This window comes from Drepanopeziza brunnea (assembly GCF_022702325.1).
Source record: "Drepanopeziza brunnea f. sp. 'multigermtubi' strain 214-2 chromosome Unknown ctg15, whole genome shotgun sequence".
In the NCBI taxonomy this organism is placed as follows: Eukaryota; Fungi; Ascomycota; class Leotiomycetes; order Helotiales; family Drepanopezizaceae; genus Drepanopeziza; species Drepanopeziza brunnea.
In genome coordinates this window covers 209114-235204 of record NW_027094078.1, presented here as the reverse complement: position 1 = coordinate 235204, position 26091 = coordinate 209114, and the positions used below count along the sequence as shown (strand labels likewise).

Genomic DNA, 26091 nt, shown 5'->3' with positions numbered 1-26091 from the left:
CGTGGCCATGGCTGGCTGGTTGGCTGGTTCGGTCTAGCGAAACGGTCTAGCGAAACGGTCGTGAAAAAAAGCCACGAACGGCGGCGGCGGTGGCGGCGGTGGCGGCGGGCCTTTGACCTCCGTGTCTTGTACTCACTCTTTTAGCCTGGCATGGATCGATTGATGGATAAGATGGAGAGACATTCGGGTTAATTTTTTTTTTTCTTTTTTTTCCGCACGATTTGCCTGATCTCGACGGGTAGACAGCGCGGCGGTTATTTCTGTCTGGGTCGGGGTGGGTGGTGCCTGGATAGTGGTTGGTGGGTGTTCGACGCACCGAGCTTGCCTGGGAAGGGAATGGCATGGCATGGCATCCGTGGCCAGTTTCTCCTTTTGTTCGCATCGCTCGGTTCTACCTACTTGTACTTGTACGCCGTCCAGGCACAAGAGGCTCGTGTTGTGGGCTTCTGTGGGGTAGGTTTACCTTTACCAAGGGAAGTTTGAGTAAAATGTGGAAAGGTAACTTGAAAGGGAGAGAGGGAGAAGGAAAGGAGAGGAGAGGAGCGGAGAGGAGAGGAGAAGGGAAGGACAGAAGAAGAAGAGAGGAAGAGGGAGAAAGCAGCATATAGACTGGTCGGTTTACTCCTCTGCTTCGGCTGGGTGGAGTTGCACGGCGTGGAATCGAGCCGGGTCTGCGCCGTATAAGATCAATACTTGGGGATGCTGCGTTGGCCGGATGGACTCGGGGTTGGACCTGGCGGTCGATACTTGATACACGACCGCGCGACGATCCCGAGAAGGGCCAAAGTCTCATCACATACCGACCCTATGATTACGGGAGCTGCAGGAACCGGAGCCATACTGTAATATTATCGTCGCCAAATCCGCGGGCATCTGAAACCGTTTCGTCTCAGACTGATCGTTCGCGGATGCAAGCTCAGATACCTCGGTATTAAGTAGGGATCCGAAAAGGGGCAACACGTACGAATGAATAGGAGTGAGTGCTATTAATAGTATATCGTCCTGCTGCTGTGCTCGGTTTGCCGGGTCGAGTCCGCGTAGATGGATGGTGCTGGGAATGCTGGGACTGCTGGGACTGCTGGGACGGATTGGTCCTGGTTGGTACTGGTACCGGTGCCGGTACTGGTGCAATCAATTAGACTTGCCGTACGACTTGCTATTACGGAGCTTGTAATTGTACGAGGGAGCCTCTCGGGCTCCGGAGCTGGAGCTGGAGCTGGAGCTGAAGTTGAAGTGGAAGCTGAAGCTGCAGCTGCAGCTGGGAACTACCTACAGATACTGTAGGTAGGAGCTTCGTGTCCACCCATCCACCCCCGATGCATGTCAGGTTGATCTGATGTGATCCGATTTAATGAATCTCACTCGACGAGGCAGCGTGAATGAACGTCATGCTGCTTGCTGCTTGATGCTTGATGCTGGGCTTGGAAATCTTCAAAAGGGGAGTGGGGGAGGAGGAGAGGATCAAAATCCCGCGGCCCTCCCCCGCGTGCTGGTACGAAGTCATCTCGGTCCCTCGATCCTCATCACAAAGAGCCGTCGCCGTCGCCGTCGGGCTTGAGCGGGTTGGCGAGGTGCGCGAGGTGAGCGAGGCGAGGCGAGGCGAGGCGAGGCGAGGCGAGGCGTCGGGGAGGATTCGAGAAATCCACCAATTGGCCGACGCGATACACAAAGAATGCGGTGGCAGGTAGAGAGAGCGTTGAAGCCTTTGTGAGGAGGAGAAATCAAACCCCCTTCTTTGAGCTACGCTATGGTGGTATGGTGCCGGGTATGCAAGATCGACCTGAGTGTTTATTTGCCTGAATATTCATTCCCATGGACTTGAAGGAAGAGAGGGTCCGAGGGAAATGCAGACTTTCTCTTTCTCATTTGTGATTGATATACGAGGTATGAATGTATATATATATGTATATAAATATATATAACTACTTACTAGCGTACTTAATCCGTCACATCTTATTTACTTTTTGATTATTTACTTCAAGGGCTTTGCTCTCCTTTCATCTTTCGCCTCTCTCTCCTCTCTCCTCCCGGATCGCCACCTCGACCCGGCTGAAACCTCCCCCCCCATCCCCCAAAAACTCCTTCCCTCCTCCAGGACTCGAGGACTCTACGGTAGGACATCCGACCTGGTCCTTGCGCCTCTCCTTTCCATTTCCGGTCTAGCGTCATTCGATCGAGACCCACCCTCCACTCCACTCCGCTCCACTCCACTCCACTCCACTCCACTCAACTCCACGCTCGCTACTCTACCGCCGACCCTCTCTTGGTATTATTCACGTCTCCTTGTTGGATACAGATCCGACCAGGAAACTCAACGTCCACGACAAAAGAAACGACGAACAACCACAACCACAACCACCACCACCACCACCACCACCACCACCACCACCACAACCACACCCACCACCACAACCATCTCACCTCACCTCACCTCACCTCACCTCACCTCACCTCACCTCACCTCACCTCATCCCCTCCTCCTCCTCTACCCTCGACCCTCTACTACTGCACTCCTCCTCGACGACGACGAGCCCATCCCCAACTCCCTCCCCCCCCGGCAATTCAATCATCGCCTGTTAATCTCTCCACCTGCTCCCCCCCCAATCTCATCGCCGCTCCTTGCTCTCGCTGCGTCTGCGTCTACGTCTGCGTCGAGCCCGCTCCTGGCGTTCGTGGCATCAGGAAGGGGCAATCGAAAAACTCCAGCCAAGCCAAGCCCTCGAGCCCCTTCTCTGTCCGTCAGCACTCGCCTCGATTCCACTCGGCCGGCGACGGTGAGAACACTGGAAGGGCTCACTCACTCACCAAGTCTCTATTCACTCGTTTTCCGCCCCCCGGTGCAGTCTCGCACTCGATCTGGCACTCTTCTGGCCTTCTTTGTGCTTCTCATCTGCCAACGCTCGCCCGCCCGCCACTAGTCGGCCAGATCAACATCGATCTCACGACTCTCCCCGGTCGTGAAGTTGATGGATGCCCAGCCGTCTTCCGCGAACCCACAGTATCAATATCTACAAGCTACACAGTGGTCGAGACTCGTTCGGCGCAACTCCCTCGCTGCTGTCGGTCCTAGCCCCGAGCATCCCTCAAGTCGTGCCGTCACATCTCAGCCCCCCTCGCGCCTCGATTTGATCCCTATCCTGCTTCCGCAGCAGCCATCCTACCACCTGGTCCAGCTCGCGGTCTACAACCGGCTCATATCCGCTGGGACGGCCGCACAGCTCCAGTCCTCGCCACTCCCGCCCCTACTCTCACCACAACACATTCAGGCTGTGCCTGGGCAGCGGTCCAGCTCAAGCGGCACCACGGCACGAATCAACAATTCTGCGGCTCGGGGTGGTCATGGGAATAAGGAGCAACGGAAATCCAGCATCGGAGAGCGTGCGCTCATAACGGAGAAGGAAGTAGCAGCCAAGATGCCGGGCAGGAAGGCCGAGTTGAGCCAACTCCCTATACGATCTCACCCACCAAACCACCGTCCATCTCTGTCCCAGCTGTCGAATTCCGTGCCCTCGACCCCTCACCAACGTGCCAGAGACTTCTCGGGGGAGTCTCGCGAAACCTCCCCCACCGCGGCGAGTAACCACTCGCCGCGCTCTGCATACTCGGAGTCGAATATCCCCTTGCCACCGAAACCCCACCCCAAACGGGTACCGTGCAAGTATGAGACCGCCATGGCGGGCACAAGACGGCGGATGCCCTACAACCTGGGGGACGAGCTGCTGGAGAAGGTCGATGATTCGAAACTCAAGGCAAAGCTGACAGCGGACGACGAGAAAACGTTGACCGCGGAGATGGAGAAGATGTACAACACCCTGCTTCCGACACCGAAGAGCGATCGGAATCGAGAAGCCATGTTGAAGAAGTTGGAGGACCTCTTCAATCGAGAATGGCCCGGGCACGATATCCGTGCGCATGTATTTGGATCCTCTGGTAACTTGCTGTGTACAGATGAGTCTGACGGTCAGTTGAGGCCTATCTCAGGCGATCGACTTTCACTGACAGCTCCGCAGTCGATATATGTATCACCACGGAATGGGATGCGATGCCGAATGTCTGCATGGTCGCGGACTTGCTAGCGAAGAGTGAGAAATCCCGATGGCTTGCCGAGAAGATACTGACCAAGGACCAGATGGGATGGAGAAGGTCTTGTGCATCGGGGGCGCCAAGATTCCGATTGTGAAGATATGGGACCCAGAGCTGAAGCTGGCGTGCGACATGAACGTCAACAACCCTCTGGCGTTGGAGAACACGCGGATGATCAAGACATACGTCCAGATTGATCCTCGAGTGCGGCCTCTCGCGATGATCATCAAGCACTGGACGAAGGAGAGGATAGTAAACGATGCAGGTAAGCGCGAACCACCCTCCCAACAACACACATCTCGGTCTCACATGTTTCCGTAGCTTTTGGCTGCACTCTCAGTTCGTACACATGGATATGCATGATCATATACTTCCTGCAGAACCGGAATCCCCCGATTCTCCCAGCTCTACATCAGCGGCCGCAAGACAAACTTCCTCGCCCGAATGGCGACGAGAGCGCATTCGCAGATGACCTACATGCACTAGCAGGATTTGGGAAGGATAATCAAGATAGCCTGGGGGATTTACTCTTCCAGTTCTTCCGCTACTACAGCCACGAATTTGACTACGAAAATACAGTCATCTCGGTACGGAGTGGGACGCATGTGTCGAAGGAAGAGAAAGGGTGGCATTGTTCGATAAACAACCGATTATGCGTTGAGGAGCCCTTCAACGTCGGACGAAATCTAGGGAACACGGCTGATGACATCTCATTTCGAGGCCTGCATATGGAACTGAGAAGAGCTTTCGATTTAATATCGGAGGGCAACTTGCTCCAGTGCTGTGAGAAATACGTATTTCCCAAGGTGGAGGAGAAGGTCTTTACGAGGGCAACAACAAAGAAGTCGTCCGCTGTGATTATGCGGAGTATTTCGACCTCGTCGGGCCGAGGCGGAGGCCGAAATGGGGGAGGTCATCGAGGGAATCGCAATAACAGCCAGTCGGGCAGGAACGGGAATAGCAACAGGCGATCGTCCGCCGGAGCGTTCGACCAAAATCACAACCCGGCCTATGTACCTGGTATGCCACCCAACAACTTCTCTTCTCAGGAGGCCTGGCTCCAACGTCAAGCGCAAGCGCAGCTGCACAACGACTTGTACGCCACTTACTCGGTGCTCCAAGCGCAAGAAAACAATCTGAGGCTCCAGCTATATGCGCAAGGTCTGCAGAATCAAGCCTACGCGCAATCTCAGGCCCAGGCCCAGGCCCAGGCCCAGGGACAAGCGAACGGGAGCACGGGCAAATCGCCCTCCTCCACACAGCGGAACCGAACCAGCTCCTTCGAACAAGCTCCCCTGACAGCGCCCTTACGCCCTGATATGTACTTCTACCCTCTGCAGTACCCACCGAACCAAATGTACTACCAGTCGCCCACCACGAATCCTTCTTCGCCTTCCTTGAGCGCGGCCACTCCCGATCTGAGACGAAGCATGCAACGTTCTACGGCGACGGATGGTTCTGGCCATGGACAACCCAACAGTGCTTTACGGTCACAGTCCCAGCCCGCTACACGCTCGGGCTCGTCGCCACTCGCTCTATCCGGAGGTGGGCTTGGCCCTGCCGGGCTTGGCATCCACCAATCCGCACGGCCCGTCAATGGAAATGCCGTCCCAAGCTTCATCTCAGACGAAAACCCCGAGGCCGCAATGGATTCGAGCTTTAGGACGCTGCCACCACCTCTGGACGGATCGCCGCCGAAGGAGTACGTTGGGTACTACGTTAATGATCCCGCTCAGCTCTGGCGAAGACAACACCACGCGATGCCTCGGCCAATTCCTACATTTGGTGATCTTGGCCAGGCACGGGCGCCCCCACGAAGATTATCCACCGAGCAGCTACCACAGTCTATATTAGATCGGCTGAAGAGGCCCTCACGGTCTCCGTCGCCCTTGGGTCACGAGCGGTCCTACTCCATGGGTGCCCCTTTCAGTCTAACCAATTCTCACAATGGCGTATCCAACACGAACCTGCGGGCCTTGAACAGTCAGACACCCGCGGTCGTAAACGGATCCAACCCACTACCCTTGTCGATTCCAAACTGGAGGGCTTCCATCAGCGAAGGATGCTTGTCTGAAGGTCGTGTTGGCGATCTGGTCGTCGGTCCTATGGACTCGCTCTCCCAAGCCTCCAGGACCGAGAGTGACACTTCGGGAGAGCACGACATGCCCGGGAATATGACACCTCGTGACGTTCGTCAAGACGGTCGAACCGAACCTCCAATAGTTGTGAATGGATCATCGCCGCTGAAGAAAGACGCTGGGCTTGCCGACCCTGTTTCGACCGCCTCGAACGGACATGTGCCGCTTCTAATCAATATCCCCAACGGGTTCTTGCCGGTCGATCTTAGCGGCTCACTCCGGTTATCGCCAAATGGTCGGAACCGATCGACCCGCCAGAACGGTGGTGTTTCTCCTCTTGACCTAGCACAGATTCAGGACCACACCAGAGATGACCTGAACCACCTGTCTCCTGTGTATGAGACCGGGTCTCCATCGCCGACAGCGAGCCGGAAGTTCGAGCCCGTGGAGAGGAAGATCACTGGCACCACCAATGGCGCTACCTGGAAGGGTGCCGAGCTTTACGCGAAATTCGAGAATGCTGGCCCAAAATCCGGACAAGCAAATGGACAAGCAAATGGACAATCAAACGGGCAGATAAACGGGCTCCATTCCGAGCAAGCCGCCTTCTCCAAAGTCAATGGTCACACTAGAGCATCGAAGAGTGAAGGTACAGCTGGTAACTGGCAAAAAATTACAAAATCTAAAAAGAAGGCCGAGGGGAAGACTACTGGAGAAGGACATCCTCAGAGCGAGAAGTTCCCGGCTCATGTGAACGAGCGCAAAGGAGGTTAGATCCGAGAAGATAACCCCTACCATGACCAATCGCCAGCCTCAGGGTCACCCGAGGGCTCTAACAATGTCGTGTCAATGGCTTTGATGATCGAGGTCTCTGACTGGACTCTCCTCTATCTCACGCGTGTTTTGGATCATAGTGGACTTGCTTTTGGAAACCGAGCTGGCAAGCTGACACAATCCAATGCTTTTGGCATCTTATTAGTGGTCTTCGTTCGGCGTTCTCAACAGCAATCGGCCATGAACGATTCCGGCAGCTCAAAAAGAAAGGAACGAAGCGGTTGAGATGGAGACTACTTGACAGGCACCAAACCTGTCAAGGTGCGTCGGAATATACTCTTGAAAGATGATGTGTTTGTGCTTTTACTCTGATGCATTTGCGAGCGCTTTGGGCTGGGAAAGGTCAACACCGACCTCTGGGTGCGAATTTTCCTTGTTGTGGTTTGCCAAGACAGGGGCTCTTTGGGATGGCTGGTCTTGATACACATTTACATGCACGCGTGGGGTTCTTTGGTTTGGCATAACCACCGGTTTCCTTGTTCTGGTTTTTTCTTAATTTGGGCGGGGGCACGATTACCCAACCTTACCCACAGGATGAGACGAGATGCGATGAGGAAAAAGACAGGGACGGCGGGGAGAGTGTAGGACCGAGTGGGGTCCGGTGTACGTTTATAAAGGCACCGCAGCGGGTAGGCTGCAGCGAGGAATAGTGATACCTCGACGGCATAAGTGCTTGTCTGATATATCAACGGATGAAAAAAAAAAATGAAAAGATTAAAAGTTATAATAAAGCCCGGGTTGTAAGACTGGCTAAGGAAGGGTGAGTCGCCTGGCACGATGATCGCTCATTTCCGAACTTTGAACTCTCAAGACATGATATCGCTCTGAGATTCTGAGTTCAGCCTTCTGGCCGTGTCCACTATCTACTCGATCATCTACTGTTCCCTGGAAAGATCGTAGTTCGGCCAATTGCTGCTGGTGACTTCCCAATGCTTAGTCATCAATCTCGAAATTCCGTAAGCGAACCTTTTAACCTCATCAACCTCCGAGTCCCATCAGGCTGTTCAACCCGGCCACCACGAGCCTAACACCATCACCGTCACCACCGACCGCATCTGTCCCTCTCAGAGATACGTACACACACACACACACTCTCTCTCTCTCGTTTAAAGTGTAATGTCGTCACGTTAAATTCCAACAAAGAACCCACAACCCAAAGCTCAAAACCACAACTGCAACCACTCTTTTACCAACCAGAGGGGGTAGGGAAAAAGGGAGAAGGGAAAAAAAATACACACCGGTTTTTTTTTTTAAGCACATTCTTTCTCTAAGCCATGGCTTCAACAACCGCCGCGCCCCTGAAGATCCTCCGCACCGCACACAACACGGCCGCCACGCCCCTCGCCCACCTGAACATCACAGCGCTGCTCTCCCCCGCCAGCACCGAGCCCCTCAACGCGCTACGGGCGCGTCACAGCCTCTTGCCCCTGCAGCCGACGCACTCGCTGCACCTCTTCGACGGATTCACGCCGCGGCACCTGGGGGCGTGCGCGGCGGCCGCGGCGCGGCACGCTGCCGCCCTGAAGCCGTTCCGGCTGCGTGTCGCCGAGCCGTTCCGCGGGGAGGGCAGCTGCGGGGAGAGGTATATGGGGTTTCAGCTTCGGGATGCGGATCCGGGGCCGGGGAACGGGAAGGAGTTGCGGCGCTTGCGGGAGGAGCTTGGGAGGGAGATGAGGTGGGAGGTTGGGCGGTGGATTGCGGGGACGGCGGGGGGCGGGGTTGGCTTGGGGAAGGGGAGGGAGGGGTGGAATTGGTTGGAGAAGGAGAGGGCGAGGGAGTGGATGTGGTGGAATGGGAGGAAGAAGTTTCGGTGTAGTTTTGCGGTTTACGTTGCGCCGGGTCGTGCTGGTGGTGGGGGGGCTCGAGCGGGCGAGGATGGGGAGGGGGAGAAGGAGGAGCAGGGAATCCTAGAGAGGGAGAGGGAGCAGCGGGAGGAGCGGGTTTGGAGGGAGCTGGTGGACTCTTACGAGATGGGGAAGATGGGCGAGGTGGTTGTAGAGGGGTGGAGCGTGAGTCTGGGCTTTCCGCATGAGGTGCGTCATGATCCGGGGTGGGTGCGGCCTGCCTACAGCTTCAAGGATGCGAAGTTTGGTCAAGGGCTAGAGAAAGAGAAAGAGTGAGCGTGAGGCCGAGGTCGTGTCTCATCCAAAGTCTTGCTCAAATGAAGCCGTTGCAGGAATCAGGGGGGGGAGTCGTAGCAGCAAGGGCGGTTCGAAAAACACAGAGCCAAACACGAATCTCGTCGGAGGGTTTTCGTTCCCACCCATTTCGCGTTAGCAGCGGAGCAGCCTTTGTATTGACAGAAAAGCGTTAAAAAAATGGTAAATAAGTTCAGAGGCTTTTATCATCTCATCTCATGTCATGTCAGCTCAGGTCAGGTCAGCTCAGGTCAAGCAAGCTGCTTGCTTGCTTGCTTGCTTCCCTGCTTCCCTGCTTCCCTCTTTTTCTTTTTCTTTTTCTTTTTCTTTTTCTTTTTCTTTCCTCTTTTTTTTTTTCTTCCTTCTTTTTCTTTCCTCTCGTCCCATCCCATCTCCCATCCCATCTCTCATCTCCCATCCTATCTCCCATCTCCCATCCCATCCCATCCCATCCCATCTCCTATCTCAACTCACCCCTCACACCGCCAAAGATCGCGCACGAAGACGGCGGCGATTCCTCACCACGCGTAATTCGTCTTCGTCGTTGCAATTTCCCGCCTTTTCTGCTGGAGCGAGCTTTGGTATTGATAATGTTGTTGATGTTGATGTTGATGATGGTTGTTGGTGTTGATGTTGATGATGTTGGTGGTGTTGATGATGATGATGAGAGAGATTTGGTGCTATGCTATGCTATGCTATCGCGAGATGGTGAGATAGTGAGATGGTGAGATGGAGAGATAGGGAGAGATAGGTACCAGTATCTTCCATCTTCCATCTTCCATCCGACCCCATCCCATCCCGTCTCGGCTCTTTTCCTTTCCTCTCGTCTGTATACACGTATACACACGTCTATACACCTATACACACGTCTATCTATAAATGAGAACCTTCCTTGCTTTGCTTTTGCTTTTGTTTTTCATGGTATGGTATATTCATATTGTATTATATTATATTATGTGATTCCTTCTCCTAGCGAACTTCTCCTCGCCATCTGGCCTGGAATCGATGGGTTTTACGGGATGGGGGGATGGATGGGTTCTACGGGATGGATTGATAAATGGATGGATTGATGGATTGATTGATTGATGGATTGATCGCAAGGTGTACGGTAAGTAAGGAGGCAAGACGGCTAGACCATCTGGATAGGTAAAAGAAGTAAAAACTCTCTCTTTTTTTTTCTTTCCGGTTTTTCTTTCTTTCTTCTTTTTTTTGGGGGGTTTCCTTTTCCTTTTCCTTTTCCTTTTCTCCAGCAGCGAAGAGGGGGAAAAAATGATTTATGATTAATGTTATTATTTATTGATGTTATTATTATTATTATTATTCACCGCCCGCGGTAGGTAGCAGATACGATATGATACGATACGATACGATACGATACGATACGAAAGCTCTTGATTGATAAGTACTGGCGCACGGCTCTTCGTAACTTGAGAAGAAAAGAAGAAGGTAGAAGGAGGAGGGGGAAAAATAAAAGAAATGAAAAGAAATGAATGAATGGATGGGCGGATTGCGTACGGAGGAGTACATGACTATGATTATATCACATCTGTACTGTACTGCACTGTACTGTACATGGATAATATAGAAAAGGAAAGGGATATACGAAGAAGGGATATAAGGGTTCTTGAATTGCCTCTGTTAGTTAGTTAATTGGTTATCCACTTCATTTGATGATCTAAATATGAACATGATTTCTCTCCCTCGCACCGGTTCGCAGCTGGTGAGTGAGTGACCCTTTTCGACTTTCGACTTTCGACTTTCTTGCATGTCGTCGAGCTTGAGAGAGTTGAGATAAGATGGACAGATAGATGGATTATGGCTGCGCTAGCGATGACTGTAACGGCCAGGCCAGCCTCGCGGCATCTCCCCGAACCGGCTAGCTACTTCGCTGTTAGAAGAGCCGGAGATCAGTAGGCGATTTTTTCAAGCCTCGAGGACATAACATGGGACACTATTTAATTACATCGTACAAATATTACGGTTATTATTGTTATTGTTGTTGTTGTATTTATTAACGTCGGGCGGGTAGCAGGCGAAGCCTGCCGCCTTAGGACCTCTTATAAGGTACGGCGACGTGCTAAGCTAAAGAGTTATATATAAAAAAGCTTTAGAAAGCAATTTAAAGTGTTATAGCGAAGGCTATTATCGCATACGCCTTTCTTTTATAAATAAAATAGATCATATAAAAAGAAAACCTTTTATTAAAAGAAAATTATAAAAAAAAGAGTCAAGCAAGTATAGACTGCTATAGCTAGCTAAAAGCGAGCTATTTACGTCGCGTAGCGATAAGAATCAAGGCCGGATTAAGGTTAATCGAGTATAAAAGAAAAAGAAAAGGAAAAGGTGAATACAAAAGCTTAAATTTTAAAAGAAAACCTAATATAATATATTAATATCAAAAAGAATTCCTTTAAAAGCGCATTACGCTATCTTAAAGTCCTAGTTTTATAACGCGATTAATCTAACGAGCTTTTATAGCTTAAGTAAAGCGGAGCGTATTCCGTTCTTTTTACCGGAGTAATATTAATTAATTAAAGTAGCACTTTTATCGAATGCAATGCTTAAAATAGAACTTCGTAATAATTAAGAAAGCTTAAAAATCGGCCGGATTATTAAAAAGACTTTTAAAAAAGTCGTAAGCTTTCGAGATCGTGCTCGAAAAGGTCCGCGATCGAGTCTTATAAAGCTAAAAGAAAAAGCGTCGCTGCGTAAATCGGCAAAAAGCTAAGTGCAAAAAAGACTTGCGTTTATCGCAAGCATACTTTAAATTAACGTCGTAATGCTAAAACTTAATATAATATTAAGTAAAGTCTTCGTGCGTAATTCGAATCGCAAGTAGTTTATATAAGATATATCGTAAGAGTTTTAGCTTCGAGAAAGGCTTGATTAAGTATAAAAGGCTTTATTTTCGATACGAGCGTAAAAGCTTAAAAAAGCTTGCGCTTTATTAAGCTTTTCGTGCTTTATCTTATATATCGCGAAAAAGTATGCGGATGCCGTTAATCGTAAGTTGCGATGTTAAATTAATATCTTAATCCGATTTCTTTGCTTTTAAGTTTGCAAGCTTATCCGCTCGTTCGTTTCTTTTAATGCTTATATGTTTCGAAGATTATCGTATTCGTACGTTTCGAATCTTTATTACTTTTTAAACGTTTAAAAACGCTTATTACGATAATAAAAAAGCATTTTCGCGAAGATATTAAATAATTAATATACTATCGATGCAAAGCTAGATCCGTTTCGCTATCGAATAAGCGTGCATTATTAGTTCGAAGCCTTTTTATACTTTTATCGCTTTCGCGTTAAAAATATAAAAGCAATCGTTAATAAAGCCGTACTCGTAGCTTATCTTTTAACGTTTTTAATAGATTACGTATTTATAGCTTATTAATCGGTTGCTTTAATCGTATTATTTTAACTCGTCCGAAAAGATTATAATATCTTTTAGCAAAAGCTATTATTATTATGCTTCGAATGCGGCAGCAGCTTTTTTTTTTCGTTTTGCCGTTCGCCGGATCTCGTTTGCTTTTCGATATAAAATGCAAAAAAACAAAGCGAAAACGAAAAACGTTTAAAAAAAAAGTTCTTAATCTTTAAATCTTAATTTTAAAGATTTTAATAATTTTCGCGCCGCGATCGCGTTATCGGATTCGCAAAAGTATCCGGCTAACTAATAAATGCTTATTATTTATCGTTTTTAATTTTATTGCAAATTTAACTGTTGGATTGCTTCCAAGCGATTGGGAATATATATTCGTAAGGTCGTAACGGTCGTCAAAGTACTTGCAATTGCAAAACACTCGGTTGATAAGGTATCTGAATTCTGTCTGCTCCTCTAGATTCAAGGGAGCTGATTCCTTTTATAGGACTAAAAGGAATCACGTGCACTAGCTAACTAATAGGTCTACTTGTTAAGTTGGGGGTCCCTTGACTGCTAACATGTTAAGCGAGGCATGCTAAGTGGCCCGTGAACTATGGTTCACGGGTGAGCTTCCCTAACCACTACTACTACTACTACTAGCTAGCTAAGGTCGATATGGATATACCGACACCGGCAACTCTTTCTTTGGCAAGCAGTGCTTTGCCAACTACTATATCGACCGAAAAAGGAAGGAAGGTAATCAAACAAAAGAAAAACAATCTCATCCCTCTTTCTCTTACAGCGGCCTTTCCACCCACCCGTCCACTTGCACCTTCAAGGTATTAGTCAAAACTAGCTCTTGCAAGGAGGTATTGGCCCCGACTTTAGTTATGGCGTCAGCAGGGTTGGATTTTCCTCCGATCTAGCGTACCTCAGAGAGCTCCCGCCTTTCGTATAACTCCCGAATAGCTATAATATCGATCATGAGGCGCTTCTCTTTAATAGTTCCTAGCTTTACTATATACTCGTAAAGCGAATAAGAGTCAGTGCACACAACCACGAGGAAATTAGGTATCCTTAGCTGAGCTGTGATCTGGGCAAAGGTGGTCGATATAGCAATGGCTATATCGATACCTAGGGACATAGCGTATAGCTCAGAGGCTAATATTGCTCTTGTCACCCTCTTGCACTTCTGTGACACCCAATGGAGGATGTTACCCGTCAGAGTGAACTCGTTCTTACTTACGTGAGCCTCATTGCTAAGGATAGCTACGAAACCGATCTAGGAGCTAAGGTTAGCGTTGTTAGTAAACGCTTTATCTACGAACACAAAGAGCTTCGTAGTTGTCAAGTTTAAGGGCACGTAGTAGATCCTTCGTATTAGGTGATCGATTAGCCACTGGATCACCTTATTAAGGGCTTTATAGTCCCCGTCCTTCGGTTCTTGGTGTTGAGCAGCTATCGATAGAGCACAAGATGCTTCTGGGTAGCAAATGGTAGCCAAATACGCCCCTCGAGCACGTTGCTCTAAGTACTCCTTAGCTCGTATGGCTGAATCGAGCTTGATTATTGCAAGCCTTTCACTTTGCCCTTTCTGACCAACTGACACTCCGAACCCGTTTTTATCCAAGGATAGCTTGCACTTATTAAAAATCATCGGTTCGGCGTGTGTAAGGATCTTTATTTCTTTGCTCCTTAGCTTGGATTTCACCAGCTCTTTCTCCTCCTTTGCCTTTATAGCTCGATTGACAACCATGAGAACATCGTCCGTTTGTAAGGCAGCTATTCTTAGCTGATCCTTATTAGTTGATACAAAAAGGCAAGAATCAAAGCTCGATTGCCGTATGCCGAGGTTGTTTATGAAATGCTCGGAAAAACGCTTATACTAGTGCGTCCTTGCTTCGAAGATGCCGTATAAAGGGCCAGTCATAAGGAACAAAGTGCCGGAGGAGAATCGATAAGTGATCTCTTTAAGTGGTCGCACGACGATTATTCGGATGAGCTTCGTGCTTGACTAAGTGTAAGCTTGAGTGATATCTTTGCTATAGACCTGACACTCGTAGTCTTTTATCAAGGAAGGAGCCAGAGCATAACAGAGTCTTTGGCCCGCTCGTTGCACCGTAAGTGACTCGATGAGTACCTTCGTCTTGCCTTTGTCTTGAAAGGCTTAGACCACTATACGAGACTTTTCGTATAGCGTAAGTGTTCTTTTGCTTTTGATCTTATCAACAAACTTAGATCCGAAGATTTTAGCGCTCTTAGCGCGTAGGTCGGTGCTCGAGATCACTTAAAAGATGCCTTAAGCTATCAATCTAGCTAATTCCTTTGCTTTAGACTCTTGAAATGGTGCCTTAAGGCTCTTGATGATTCCTTCGGCTCGTAGCTTAGCTGAGAGCTTATAGTCCCGGCGTTCCTTGTCGGTAATCAATACCTCGGAGTCCTTGGTGAATAGAACGTAAGAGTCGCTTTCCTCTTCGTCGGGCACGGTCGAGATACTAGGATCGTACTTCTAGTAAGGTATTTGGACTATTAGTATTGTTGACTTTTGGGGATTGGCAAGTTGAGGGTTGAGGGGGCTGTTTGTTAGTTTTGGCGAGCTTCTTGGATTAAGCGACCTCGGTGGATTAGGCGAATATTAAGGTTTAGGCGAATTTCGTATTTCTAGCTCTTTTTCGCTTTCGCTCTGATTATCTTTTACCTTTTCTTCTACTTCTTTTTCCGCCTTTACTTCAGGTACCTGCAACTCCTCTGGCAGCTTTTCAACTTTAAAGTAGTAAGGTTTTACTGAGGTTGACTTGAATTCCGTAAGCCTCGGACAAGCTATTGTGCACGTGTGCTCTTGCTTGCTAAGCAGCTGAAAGGGGCCTTTCTACCCTTGGTTTTCCCGCCACACGAGCACCCGTGAGCTAATAAGGAGGTCTAGGGTATGCTCCGTAATTGGGCCATTCCTTCTTTTGAGCGCGTCCTTAACCTGCTTCGCAGCGTGGCATTTTCGTACTTCCCTTATAACCTTGTTGATAGCAGCAGCACGCTCTTGGGTAGACGCGGCAGGTCGATCTTGCTTCGTTAGCTTCGGTAAGGTCTTAAAAACGAGGAGTGTAAGAACTAAGCCATTAGGTCCAGCTGTGTCGTTGATAGCTTTGATAGCTATTTGAAGCCGGTCTTCCCTTAGAGCTTTTAGAAGCTCCTTTGTGACGATCTTAAAGGCGCGTCGCACAAGGACGTAGTAGCGTTCTATTAGCCCGACGCTATGATAGGCTTTTACAAGCATCTGCCTTAGGGTGCTGCTAATACCTTTAAGGTAGCTTCGGAACGTTGCCGAATTGAAGTTGGTTCCGGGATCGTGCATTACGTTTGTAAAGGGCCCGACGTAAGTATTAACTCAGCATCGACTGAATCCTTTAAGTAAATGCTATGCGGATATGCTTTTGAGGAAAGTGGCGGCTTGAAAATTAGTAGAGTCGCAAACGACGTGCAATACGTTCTTGCCGTTAAAGTGCATCACATCGACGTATACCGTGTCATTAAAGTCAGTATTATTTTTAAGTCTGATACTAAACCTCTTCGGGGAGCGTTCGAATACTTGGCAGTGGTAGCAAAACTTTTAGATATTATAAAGCAAATCCCGTCTGAATTCGTGCCCGGCCCTTTTGAGAATAGCAGTAAATCGACCTGTTAAAAGGTGGCTAAAACGCTTGTAGATGGTCCTTAATTGCTCTTCCGTAAGGTAGCAGTAGACGGTCTCGCTCTCGGTGCTATAGTAAGTAGCAGCGTGCTTCTTACTTAATAGCATCTATACGTGTCTAAACATCTTTACTACTAGTATTTCCTTCTTCTTTTGGACTAGTACGTTCCGCAAGTTATCTAAGATCACCTTGTGCTTATCTATGTTAGCTAACGAGAATAGGAAAGGTACGTCGCTCTCTACAACGTGGAACTCTACTTGACTTAAGGGGGTATTTAAGGTAACTGTTTTAATAAAGGTGGCAGAGCTGATCCCGTACTTGACGGACTTCTCTTTTGCTCGGGATGTATCCAATTAGACCTCGGGGTACTTCTTTTGGAGTGCTCGTAGCTGGGGCAAGCTAGCGGTAAAGAAATTGGCTGCTCCGCTGTCAATTATAAGTCTTATGAACACGTTTTCAAAGTACTTGGAGGCTATGTAAGTCTTTGCTTTGCCCGCGGGCACGTTTTGGGTCTCGATTTAGCTAGTAAGGGCGTAGAATGCCGTCTGAATTTCTAGCTGTTTGTATACCTCGTTAGCGTCAAAGGTGCCGTGGGTAGTCACAAAACCTTCCGACATGTTAGCGTAGCTGCCCGATTCGGGCGGCTCGTTTAGTAGGCCTGCGATGAACTGATCGAATTCTTCCGTAGATACAAGTGGCAAGCCTTCAATCGATGCTACGTATTAAGAGAATTTGCTTCTCGTCACCTTTTTTGCGTCTTTGGAGGCTTGGAACTTGGCGACGGATGCCTTTCTCTCGTCGGGGGTGTGGTTGGTGCTCTAGCAACTTGGCTTTTTGCAAACAAAACACCTTTTCTCACCCTCAGTAGTAGCCTTGGCAGCTTTCTTACCTCCGAAGTATTGGCGATCTTGAATAAAGCATTCGTATTCTTCGTCCAAATCGGAGTCAGCCTTTGAGGCGTGCTGAGAGCAGATGTGATCGTGTGGCTCGCTAGAGCTCGCGTAAGCTTTACTCGCTTTGGCGGGAGGTCGGGAGGTCTCAGTTGCAAAGGCAATTGCTCGACGAATGTTAGTAACTGCCGCGGTAGAGGTAAAAGCAGGATTCATTCGTGCAATCGTAGTCTTTGGTACGTTTTTACAAGCTGAATACAGCTTGTTAGCAAGACTTCGATCATCCTTTAAACCTGGTCGTAGAGAGCTTTAAATGCCCTTGAGCTCCTTAGCGAGCTTTTCAAAGCACTCGCTAAGCGAGGTTCCTGGATTCTCTTTCTTGACTAAATCTAGCGAAATTTCCTTTTAGCGGTCGTATTTTGCTTGCCGCCGGTGGTCAGTCTCGAAGTGGTCTTTTACCGCAATAGCGTTTGCTTTGAACGTAAGAAGCTTGGCCTTGATCACATGATTGTAATAGAAGGTTATAGCCTCTTTTGTAAGCATAATTAAGAACGCCGCCAAGTAGTCGTCGGAGGTCAAACCGTATCGATTTGCTTGGTCAGCAAAAATCTTTAATTGAGTTCTGAAGTCATCGTCGGGTCTTGAGTACTTCAGCTCTTTGGGAAAGCTTCGCGCGAACAAGGCCAATTCCTTCGCTCTTAAGTGAGGGTCTGTTGCTCCTAGCTCAGGGAAATCGTCTCCATCATCGTCAAGGGCGCTTGGAATGCCGTACGCAGGCGTGCCGTGCCTGGCTAGTGGTCGGATCGGTAAGGGGTTATTAATATAGTTGCCGGTTGTGGGTCTTACCCTTCCAGGGTCCTTAGGAGGCTCATTTCCGGATCCGGGGTCCTTTGGGGGTCCGTTGCCGAATCCTTTTGGTGGCCCAGGGGGGCCGTTCCTACCCTTTCCGTACCCGTAGCCTCGATCTCCTTGCTAATCTCCCCCGTTCCCTTTTCGTCGGCTATCGTCAGGATCTCTAGGGCCATTCGGGTCACCGGCTGGGGCTCTAGCTTGGTGATATCCGTATCCTTGGGCTTGCCCTTGGCGATTCTTATACCCTTGGTCTCTCTTTTGTTGATACGTGGCCTCTTGAGAGATGTGGGTAGCTTGCCGGTACGTCCGAGGGTGCTGGATCCCCCCTTCGGGTTGCTGAGGCTGGGCACGGAAATCTGCACGCTGTCTTTAGTGAGAGTTGATTTTGTCCGGAATGCTCTTAGGTTTTGGCGGGTCTTCTTTTGGCGTGTAGCTCTCGTGGCTTCGAGTGTTGTCTGGTCCGATGATGATCTCAGGACTATTTTTGTTGCTACTCGGTCTTGGCTTGTCGAAAATTCGGCTGTAGCCCTTGACAAGGGGGTTTTGGGGCTGCTGAGGTGATTTTGGCTCTTCTTGTATGATTGGCGTATTGCGTAGCGATTGATGAGATTGATGAATTGAGGACGAGTACGCTGAAGTGCTTCGTCGTAGCCCTTCGTTGGATTGTATAGCGTAGGTCCGTAATTCTGCCATTTGCCTTGCCATTACTTTCATATTTTGCTCTATATCCCTCCTTTCTTTCGCAAACTCTTCGCGTAACCTCCGAATCTCCTCTCCTTCTTCCTTTTCCTTCCCTTTTGGACTTCGTAAGGGTGGTAGAGGTGGTTGAGGCGTATTATCCTCGTCGTCCGTGAGGTTTTCGGCGGTCTACCTTGAATCGAGGCTTAAGGGTGTTGCTTGTTGCTCTTTTATTTCCTGGAAGGTCCATTGGTGTTGCTGCTCGTCGTTCAAGAGCTTGACCATCCCATTGGCGTAGCCCTTTTGCTTTGGGAGGCACCACACGCCTTTGGACAGCAAGTGTTCCTTGAGGCTAATAAGGGTAGCAAACTTAAGGCTTCGTCTTGTATTGTCCTCCGTTATCGTAAAACTCGTCTAATCCTAGCGTGAGAAAGCGTGCCGGAATAGGCTCTATAGGTCGTAATCCCTTAGCCCTTTACACTTCGCATCTAGGAAGTCCTTTACCATTGCTCGGGCCGTAATCTCACTGTCGGGCCTTGCGTATAGTAGCTCGTTTAAGTCAAATGAGATGCTCGACATCTTATCGTCTGGTCCTTCCGAGAGGCTTAGGAGTCTTGGGTATAGTGGTCCTTTTGGCTGAATAGCTAGGGGTTCCGTAAGTGGTGATAAGACTCGAAGGGTATAATACCCTACTGCTCCTTGTCGGCTGGACTCCTTACCTGGAGGTCCGGTTGCTTGATCGGCTATAGTAGTTGTCTGCTCGTACGTAGATCGATCGTGTTGGTTGGGTTTGCTGTGTGTAGCAGGCGCGGCTTTACAGCTTTGAAGGTTGTATAAAAGTGACTTGGTTCGGAATCACTCTTCCGTAGGAATGAGGAAAGTCGGTAGTATAAGAAGCGACTTGGTACGGAATCGCTCTTCCGTTATAAAAGGAGGGAGGTATCGTAGTAAAAGGTATCCTCGCTATAGAGTCTTAGCTTCTCTGTGATTGATCACTTAGTAGTAATTCAATCACTGATCAGTGTTGGATTGCTTTTAAGCGATTGGGAATATATATTCGTAAGGTCGTAACGGTCGTCAAAGTACTTGCAATTGCAAAACACTCGGTTGATAAGGTATCTGAATTCTGTCTGCTCCTTTAGATTCAGGGGAGCTGATTCCTTTTATAGGACTAGAAGGAATTACGTGTACTAGCTAACTAATAGGTCTACTTGTCAAGTTGGGGGTCCTTTGACTGCTAACATGCTAAGCGAGGCATGCCAAGTGGCCCGTGAACCATGGTTCACGGGTGAGCTTCCCCAACCACTACTACTACTACTACTAGCTAGCTAAGGTCGATATGGATATACCGACATTAACTTTAGCTTTTTTTAAAGCCGTAGCGCCGAAAAAAAGCTCGGCATTTCGAAAAAGCGTTGCTATTAATATTATTTTTTAAATCGAAAGTACTTCGCGCGCTATAAAAGTTATCGTTTTATTAATAAAGTTAATTATCTTTTCGATCCGAGCGTTAATAACTTTTAGTTTTCCGGACTTGCAAATTAAGCGATAGCGCTTTGCGTATTACGCTTCCGTGCTATAAAGCATCGAAAGCAGCACGTAAATAATAATTACTTTGCGTAATAAAGCCGTAAATAAATCGTAAATTATTTTAACGAAACTGCGGATATATTAAACGATTTTCTTAACTTTAGCCGCTCGTTTTCGAACGTATTAACGGAACTTTAGCTTGCGATTAAATTAAATCTTAAATTATTATATCGCAAGTATATCTTCGTTTTTTAAACTTATAATAATATACGGAATAATTATAATATCGATTACGAAAAAAAAAGCATACGTACTTTTCTTACGAAAAAAGTATATTATTTCGATCTTTTTTAAAGCGAAAGCGATTTTATAAATATTACTTTACTTAATAATAAAATTAATATCGTCTCGAAGCATAGCGATATTCCGATCGAAAGTGCGATTAACGCGATATAAATAAATATCGTTAGCGTACTTAAAACGTAATATCCGATTTTAATTAAATAGCTCGGTTAAGTAAAGTATATAAAGCATCGATAATAATAAAGATCTTTGCGAAGTGCCGTACTTTACGTCGTAAGTATTCGTAATTTCTTTTTTTAATCGGACTTTAACTTTACGATTTAAAAAAAAAGATTTTATTAGCTTAAGCAATAAATACGATTAGCTTTGCTTTATTATACGTTTAAAAAAGCGACGAATTAAAATCGCATCGAAAGCTTTTTAAACGTTTATAATAATTATAATAATTTAATATTTAATTGCAAATGCGGACTCGATATCGTATATTAAGTACGAAGCGAAGTCTAATATAAAGCGCCGTAAAAAAGCTTTCGCGTATTATAAATTAAAAACGTCGTTAATAAAAGCAATTTACGTAATTTTTTTCGCAACGATACGTTTTAATCTTTTAAAAATGTACGAAAGCAAAGCAATCGATCGTTAAAAGCGGATAAAAGTCTTATTTTTTTTTTTTTTTTTAAAAATTATCGAAACTTTAGCGAGCTTTTATACATTCGAAAAATAATAAAAAGCTAAGCACTTATTAAAAAAGCTATAAAAAAAGTAATAAACGTATTGCTAGCATGCTTTAAGCAATCGTATAATAATCTTATTCGTTTTAAATAAAATACTTATTATTTCGATTAAGTAAAACTTTATTTCTTTTAATAATATCGTAATATTTTAAAAAAGCCGGCTAATGCTTTTTTAATTAGCGAGTGGATCGTAATCGAAATCATTAGCGGCGCTAAACCGTTTAAAAATGCTTTTTCGTAACGCGTTCGCTTTTTTTTTAATATTTTCGATAATTTCGTCGTTAATTATTAAAAAAAGCGATTTTAAATTCGAAATAAGCTTATATTAGCTTATAACTTTATATAAGTTTTAATTCGATTTTACTCCGTCGATTACGTAAATTTAATAAGCCTTTTTAACTTTTTTAATTATAATAAGCTAATCTCGCGTTTTTTAAATCGGTTTTCCGTTATATATTATAAAGCGCGTTATTAAATGTTTCTTATACGCTATTTAATAGTTTACCGTTTATTATAATATAGCCGTTAGCTTTTCTCGAGCAAGCTATTTCGCAACTTTTAAAGCAAAATTAAAAGCAATAGCTAAGCTAATCGTAAGCTAATCGAGTTCTTTAATAAAATATATCGTTTACGAATCGAAAAATTGATTTACGCTTAGCGTTATAAGCGAAGCGAATTTCTCGAAGTTTTAATTTAATATCCGATATTAAAAGCGCTTTAAAGAAACGACTTTTCGGCTAAAGATAATCGTAATTTAAGTCTTATAATTTAAGCTCGAATAAAGATCGAAGCGAATTATCGTTTAAGCAAACGGAATATTTAAAAAAGTTAAGTTTAAAACGTAATTAGCTTTATAAATAAAATCGCTCGAAAATCTAATATAATTTATTTTATTAATATTAAACTAAATCGCAAAGTCTTTTTTTCGGCTTTTAAGCTTAATTTTTAATTCGAATATATCGTGCTATATATTAAAGTCCTTTTTAATTAAGCACTTAAAAAAAAGACGAGATAAGTAATATAATTTATAATCGAGTCTATTAAAAATTGCCGATAAACGTTTAAAATAACGAAGCCGTTTATATCGACTTATAAAAAATCTTTATTATAAATAAAACGGCGTTATTAAATGCGAAAACTTATGCTTTTGCGCATATAAATTATTACTCGTAATCGCTTAGCAAAATATTAAGCATCGTTTTAATTATCTTACGATTTTATCGAAGCATAGCATTCGTAAAACAAATAATTTTAAGTTTTAATACTCGAGTGCGTATACGGCTTTTAAATATAAATAACGTTAATATTTGCCGAATAGCAAAAGTAAAGTAAAGCAATATAATATAGCTGCTTTTTGCTTACGTTCGCTTAATAAACTTAAATTTTTTTAAAAAGCTATCGATTGCGGCGAATGCTGCAATGCCGTATTAGCGTACTTAATATATAAAATTATTTTAAGCATTTTAACTAGCAGCAATGCTCGAGCCTTTTATAAACGAAAAAGATAAGCTAATAATATTATTTACGTGATAATCCGATATCGCTATTAGCGTATCTTTTTTTTCGTTTATAATAAAAAAAGCGTTATTTATTAAAATCTTTTCGTTAAAGTTTTTGCGCGTAACTGTATTGCGCAAAAGTCTTATAGCTTGCGTAAAAGATTAAAAAAAAGATTATAAAGAAACGGCTTAAAAAGAGATCGCTTGCTCGTGCTTTTATATTATAAAAGCGCGTCTTTTTCGAAAAAAAGCTGCGTTAATACCGATAATAAAAGTTTTTAATTAAAAAGCCGAAGTCGATTCGTTTTCTTCCGTTATAAAAGCAATAGCAATAGCGTAAGCTTAAGCTTTTAATCGTCGAACGGCGCTTAGCTTTTTTTTAATAAAAATAATCACTTTGCCGTTAATTCGCTTAAGAACCGCAAAACAGTTTTTATAATTAGCTTCGTACGAGCCGTAGTAATTTGCATAGCGAAAAAGTATCGTATAATCTTTGCCGTCGAGCTCGTCGTGCTAATTTTTTCGCTCGCCGCAATAAAAGCAGCGTGCGTGCCGAATGCATTTAACCGGGTTATATTAGCCGAAGCAATTAAAGTCGTGCTTTTTAATAAATTGCTTTTTATCGATTAGCCGAAAGTAATTATTGCAATCGAATAACTTAAAACTGCGAATTTTTTTTAAAAAGAAAATTATTTAACAAATTAAGCCGATCGCCGAATTAGCTTCGTGCTAAAAGATGCGGACGCTTATCGAAGCTTTTTCGGCTTAAGCTAAGATCTTTTTATTAATATGCTTCGCCGTTTTAAAAATCTCGCCGAAAAGGCTTTTAATTTCGATAAAGACTTTTTAAATAGCGTACGTATATTATTTAATCGAAATAATCGCTTTCGTAGCTTTAAAAACCTTTTAATATACCTTTTTAACTTTATTTATAATAAAAAGATCTTTCGCTTTAAAATTAATTAAAATAAGTGCTTAATTAATGCGAATAGCTTTAAGACGAAAGATAATAATTATATCGACGCCGTTTAGTTTATCAGCAATAGCTTTGCGAGCAGCATAGCTATCGAAACAAGCTAAAAGTGCGGCGAAAAGTATTTAAATTAAAACTCGCTTATCTTAACGTATCTTAAGTTATTCGTTAAAAGACTTACGAATAGCTTAAAAGCTCGTAAATTTGCGAGTCTTTATAAATTTTATTTTTATAACGAAAAAGGATCGAGATAGCTTAGCGATTGCCGATTAAGCAATAGCTTTTAAGTTTTTTAAAATCTTCGAAAGCTTCGCGGAATCTATTTATAAGATAAACTTAAAAAGGGCCGTTTGCTTGCTATTATAAAAAGCGATAGAAAAAGAAAAAAGAATAAATGCTTCGATAATTGCGTATAAATAAATACGCATAAACGTAAAAAGACTTTTAAAGAATTCTTACGCATAATATCGAAATTCGAAGTCAAGTTAATCGTTTATAATTTAATTTAAAGCAAAAGCGTATTATTATTAAACTCGTCGTTTAATAATAGCCGCGCGGTCGATATCGTCGAAATAGCTTTCGATAGCTTTCGTCGCCGTATTAATAATCGATGCTTTTCGTCTTAATACGAAAAGAAAGGGCTGCAAATTAATAGCAGCGTTTTTTTTTCTTTTCTTAAAGTGCTAAGTAAAGTTGGACAGCGATGCAGCGTCTTAAGGCCGTATATAATCGGCGTTATTAATATTATTATTATCCGCGAAAAACCGAAATAGAATAATAAGAATCATTTCTCGAGCTATACGGCGAGCGCAACGAGCTATTGATTTGGTTTTAACGAATTCTTAAGAAAACCGTATCTTAAAAATCGAATGCAATAAAAATCAAATCGTTATAAGCAAGTTGAAAATTTCGTATTAAATAATTAAGATGTATAAATATTACGGTCGATCTTCTGAAAGCTTTATTTACTGCATGGACCACCGACATGGTGTGATCCGGGTTCGGCTAATTTCGAGGCAGTCCTCTTCGACTCTGCCCCCGCCGCTGCTGGAATTTCCCTCTGATCATTTCGATAGTAACTTCAATGAAATGTCAGCGTTGCGTGTGGAGGTCTGTCTCAACTCGCTAGATACGAGAGCCACTGAAGAAGAAAAAAGAAGGAGAGAGGTATTGTGATACATACACCCATATCCAGCGAGGTATCCCCGGGAAATGGGAACTCGTCGTACTCAAACTTGTAGTCTGGGTCCTTCGCCTGGAGAGGCCCTACGGCGAGATGAATATTGAGGCCGGAAATCTCAACGGCACCTAGCACCCATCAGTGGAAGAACTTAGCGAAATATATATATATATATATATATATATATTTATCTTTTTCTTCTTCTTTCTTTGACGGGTTTTTTTCGGACAAGAACTGAACGTAAGAGACGTTTTCAAAAAAAAAAAAAGGCCCAGGTCATCATCACCCACCAAACCCCTCAGGATATTCCCTCTGGACATCAGCCAGCACGCGGCGCGCCTGCTCCTCATCGTCGTACTGCCCGACCATGACCGTCGGCGGGAAGTTCCTCCTCTTGAACCGGACCTGCTTCCCCGTCTGGAACTCCAGCCCGCGGAACCTCTGCATCTCGAGCATCTCGAGGTGGGACATGAGCCAGCGCCGGATGCCGCCCAGCTGGCCTGGCTCCAGGGCGAAGCCGACGACGTGTTTCTGCTTCTGTTCCTGTTGCTGCTGTTCGACCTTCCTCTGGAACGGCGCGCGGCTGTTCAGCGTGATGGGCCCGCCGCTCGAGGCCGTGACCGCAAAGAGCTGCTCTCGCATCTGCTCCAGGCACTTGGTGGGGATGGAGCTGAAGAGGGGGATGGAAGTCCATGGCCGCATCGGCGGCAGTACTGCCGGCTGGGTTGATCTGTACTTCCAGAGTAAGGCTTGCAGGGACTCGGTTGAAGTGGGACGGAGTGTGGCCCCTATCGAGAACTCCTGACCGGGTTTCCAGCCTTTCACCCAGGGGAGGGCTCTTTTCCCCGCGGGCCGGTACCTGTAGGCCATGGTAGCGGAGTAGAAGTCTGGGGTGTTGATAAGGCGCGAAGAATTGAACCCCATCCACGATGGGGCTGGAGAGGTCGACGTCGCTCGTGGTTGTTTTACGCGAGGCGATGGTCATATGACTAAGCGAACAAAACTGATCCAGCACCCGCTTATTTATACTCAGAAGCTCCATCGTTTGAATCCAACCCGCTACTCTTCTTCTTCTTCTTCTTCTTCTTCTTCTTCTTCTTCTTCTTCTTCTTCTTCTTCTTCTTCTTCTTCTTCTTCTTCTTCTTCTTCTTCTTCTTCTTCTTCTTCTTCTTCTTCTTCTTCTTCTTCTTCTTCTTCTTCTTCTTCTTCTTCTTCTTCTTCTTCTTCTTCTTCTTCTTCTTCTTCTTCTTCTTCTTCTTCTTCTTCTTCTTC

At 45.6% G+C, this 26091-nt stretch overlaps 4 protein-coding genes across 4 annotated transcripts; 2 read left to right on the top strand and 2 right to left on the bottom strand.

The window, feature by feature from the left end:
• Positions 1–2966: 2966 nt before the first annotated feature.
• L3040_008159 (uncharacterized protein) lies at positions 2967–6935 on the top strand (the record flags this gene model as incomplete). The annotated part of the gene is made up of 4 exons (XM_007296125.1): positions 2967–3960; positions 4011–4082; positions 4130–4348; positions 4405–6935. 4 exons carry the CDS (start codon positions 2967–2969, stop codon positions 6933–6935), a joined length of 3816 nt encoding a protein of 1271 aa, XP_007296187.1.
• A 1334-nt stretch (positions 6936–8269) lies between these two features.
• L3040_008158 (uncharacterized protein) lies at positions 8270–9115 on the top strand (the record flags this gene model as incomplete). Its single annotated transcript, XM_007296124.1, has 1 exon — positions 8270–9115. One exon carries the CDS (start codon positions 8270–8272, stop codon positions 9113–9115), a length of 846 nt encoding a protein of 281 aa, XP_007296186.1.
• An 8360-nt stretch (positions 9116–17475) lies between these two features.
• Positions 17476–18850, bottom strand: L3040_008157 (uncharacterized protein; the record flags this gene model as incomplete). The annotated part of the gene is made up of 3 exons (XM_007291004.2): positions 17476–17857; positions 17917–18608; positions 18794–18850. 3 exons carry the CDS (start codon positions 18848–18850, stop codon positions 17476–17478), a joined length of 1131 nt encoding a protein of 376 aa, XP_007291066.2.
• Positions 18851–24703: 5853 nt separating this feature from the next.
• Positions 24704–25689, bottom strand: L3040_008156 (uncharacterized protein; the record flags this gene model as incomplete). Its single annotated transcript, XM_066157374.1, has 3 exons — positions 24704–24718; positions 24823–24947; positions 25110–25689. The coding sequence occupies 3 exons, from the start codon at positions 25687–25689 to the stop codon at positions 24704–24706; spliced, it is 720 nt and encodes a 239-aa protein (XP_066010466.1).
• Between the last annotated feature and the right edge of the window lie 402 nt (positions 25690–26091).